Genomic DNA, 1,415 nt, shown 5'->3' with positions numbered 1-1,415 from the left:
GGCTCGGCCCTGTCCCCTCGCGGCACGTTTCTGGCGGGTGATGCCAAGGAACCGCGATGGCACCGGCCTCGTCCCGCCGCTGGCCTCTCCCTCCCTCCGGCTGCTCCGGGGCAGAGCGGCTCAGCGCTGCCGAAAGAAAAGGCGATGGGGCAGGCGTGAGGAGGGGCAAAGGGAAAACGAGGCAAGAACTACTGCGGGGGGAAAAGCAGGCAGCCCCTCCCCGCCGCGGGCAGCGCCTCAGCAAGCGGCGGCTCCAGCGGCACCGGCTGGCAAACGCCAAATTTGAGCGCCGTTGGGTGAAGCCGGGAAGGGCACGTGCTCGGCCCCGGCAGCGTGGAAGTGCAAAGCACAGGGGCTCGAGTACCTGGAGCATTCCTCCCGCCGCAGAGGCCGCGGCTGCAACTGGAATTATTTTTAGCAGGTGAGTTACCCGATGAATTCCGCGCTATTTCCGTACCTCGCTGGGGCCCGAGGGGCCCGCGCTGGTTCCCCGCAGCACCCAAGGTGGTTGCTCGGGGAGTGCGGGCTCCCCTTCCCGACGCCCCCCTGGGGGTGCCCGCTCCCCTCCTCGGGGTGGTGAGCAGAGCCCTGGCCGCCCGGCTCCCCGAGGCACCGCAGGGCGCCTCTCCCACCTTCGCGGGCTCCAGCCTAAGGCCTAAACAGGCACCCTGAAACGGCAAAAATCGCTCCCAGTAAATGTGCTTTTGGCACCATCGACACCAGCCCTACGCCCACAACCAGCCCCGCGTCAGGCTCTGCTCCAGCGCCCAAACTCCGCGGCCCCTCCGGGCTCCCCAGTCCCCTCGCTCATTGACCTCAGAATTAAAGAGCTCTGCAAATGTCTGAGCCGATGCCTGAGCTTTTTCAAGTATCGAGCTGATTCCCTGCCCCAGTTTAAGGTCGTTAATTCTCGTTAACCCAGCGCAGACGCAAGAGAATACAAGCTCGCTCTCCGGAACGCTGTAATGGGGGAATTTAGAAATGTCAAACTGGGGGGTTTACTTGCAAGAGGTTTTCGGATGTTTCTGCCTTGACGAGCCACTGCACTTCGAGATGGTCCTGACGGGGCCTGGAGGTGGCTGTGCTCGCAACAGAAGGGTAAAGCTGGACAGACCGATGGAAACTATTTCGACTTTATTATGAAAAACAGAATAAAGCTGACTGATCCTGCTTGAAAGGAACTGCCATTTCTATACATATACGGAGCAGAAATTCTGTGGAATGTCAGAAGTTGGAGAAACATGTATTTAATAAATAATATAAAATGCTTTTTTGTTAAAATAGAATTCTTGGTTTTATACCTACATAGCATAGCAACCTTTACATAAACAAAATAAAGCTGAGTCTGTGATGATTAGTTTAACACAAAATAAAAATACAATTTAACAATAGTATTAAAACAGCCAATGTTCAAC

At 56.3% G+C, this 1,415-nt stretch overlaps 1 protein-coding gene across 1 annotated transcript in view; it reads right to left on the bottom strand.

Moving 5' to 3' along the window:
- The window catches only part of MYO18B (myosin XVIIIB), a 66,505-nt gene extending 66,132 nt beyond the window's left edge, over positions 1-373 (bottom strand). The window contains exon 1 of the mRNA XM_026859991.1: positions 365-373. Coding sequence (XP_026715792.1) covers positions 365-373 — 9 coding nt within the window. The remainder of the gene's footprint in view (positions 1-364) is intronic.
- Positions 374-1,415: the final 1,042 nt, after the last annotated feature.

Source organism: Athene cunicularia, assembly GCF_003259725.1.
Source record: "Athene cunicularia isolate RWA chromosome 15 unlocalized genomic scaffold, athCun1 chr15_part1, whole genome shotgun sequence".
NCBI lineage: Eukaryota > Metazoa > Chordata > Aves > Strigiformes > Strigidae > Athene > Athene cunicularia.
The sequence above is the reverse complement of the archived record's forward strand: the minus strand, read 5'-3'. Positions and strand labels throughout refer to the sequence as shown.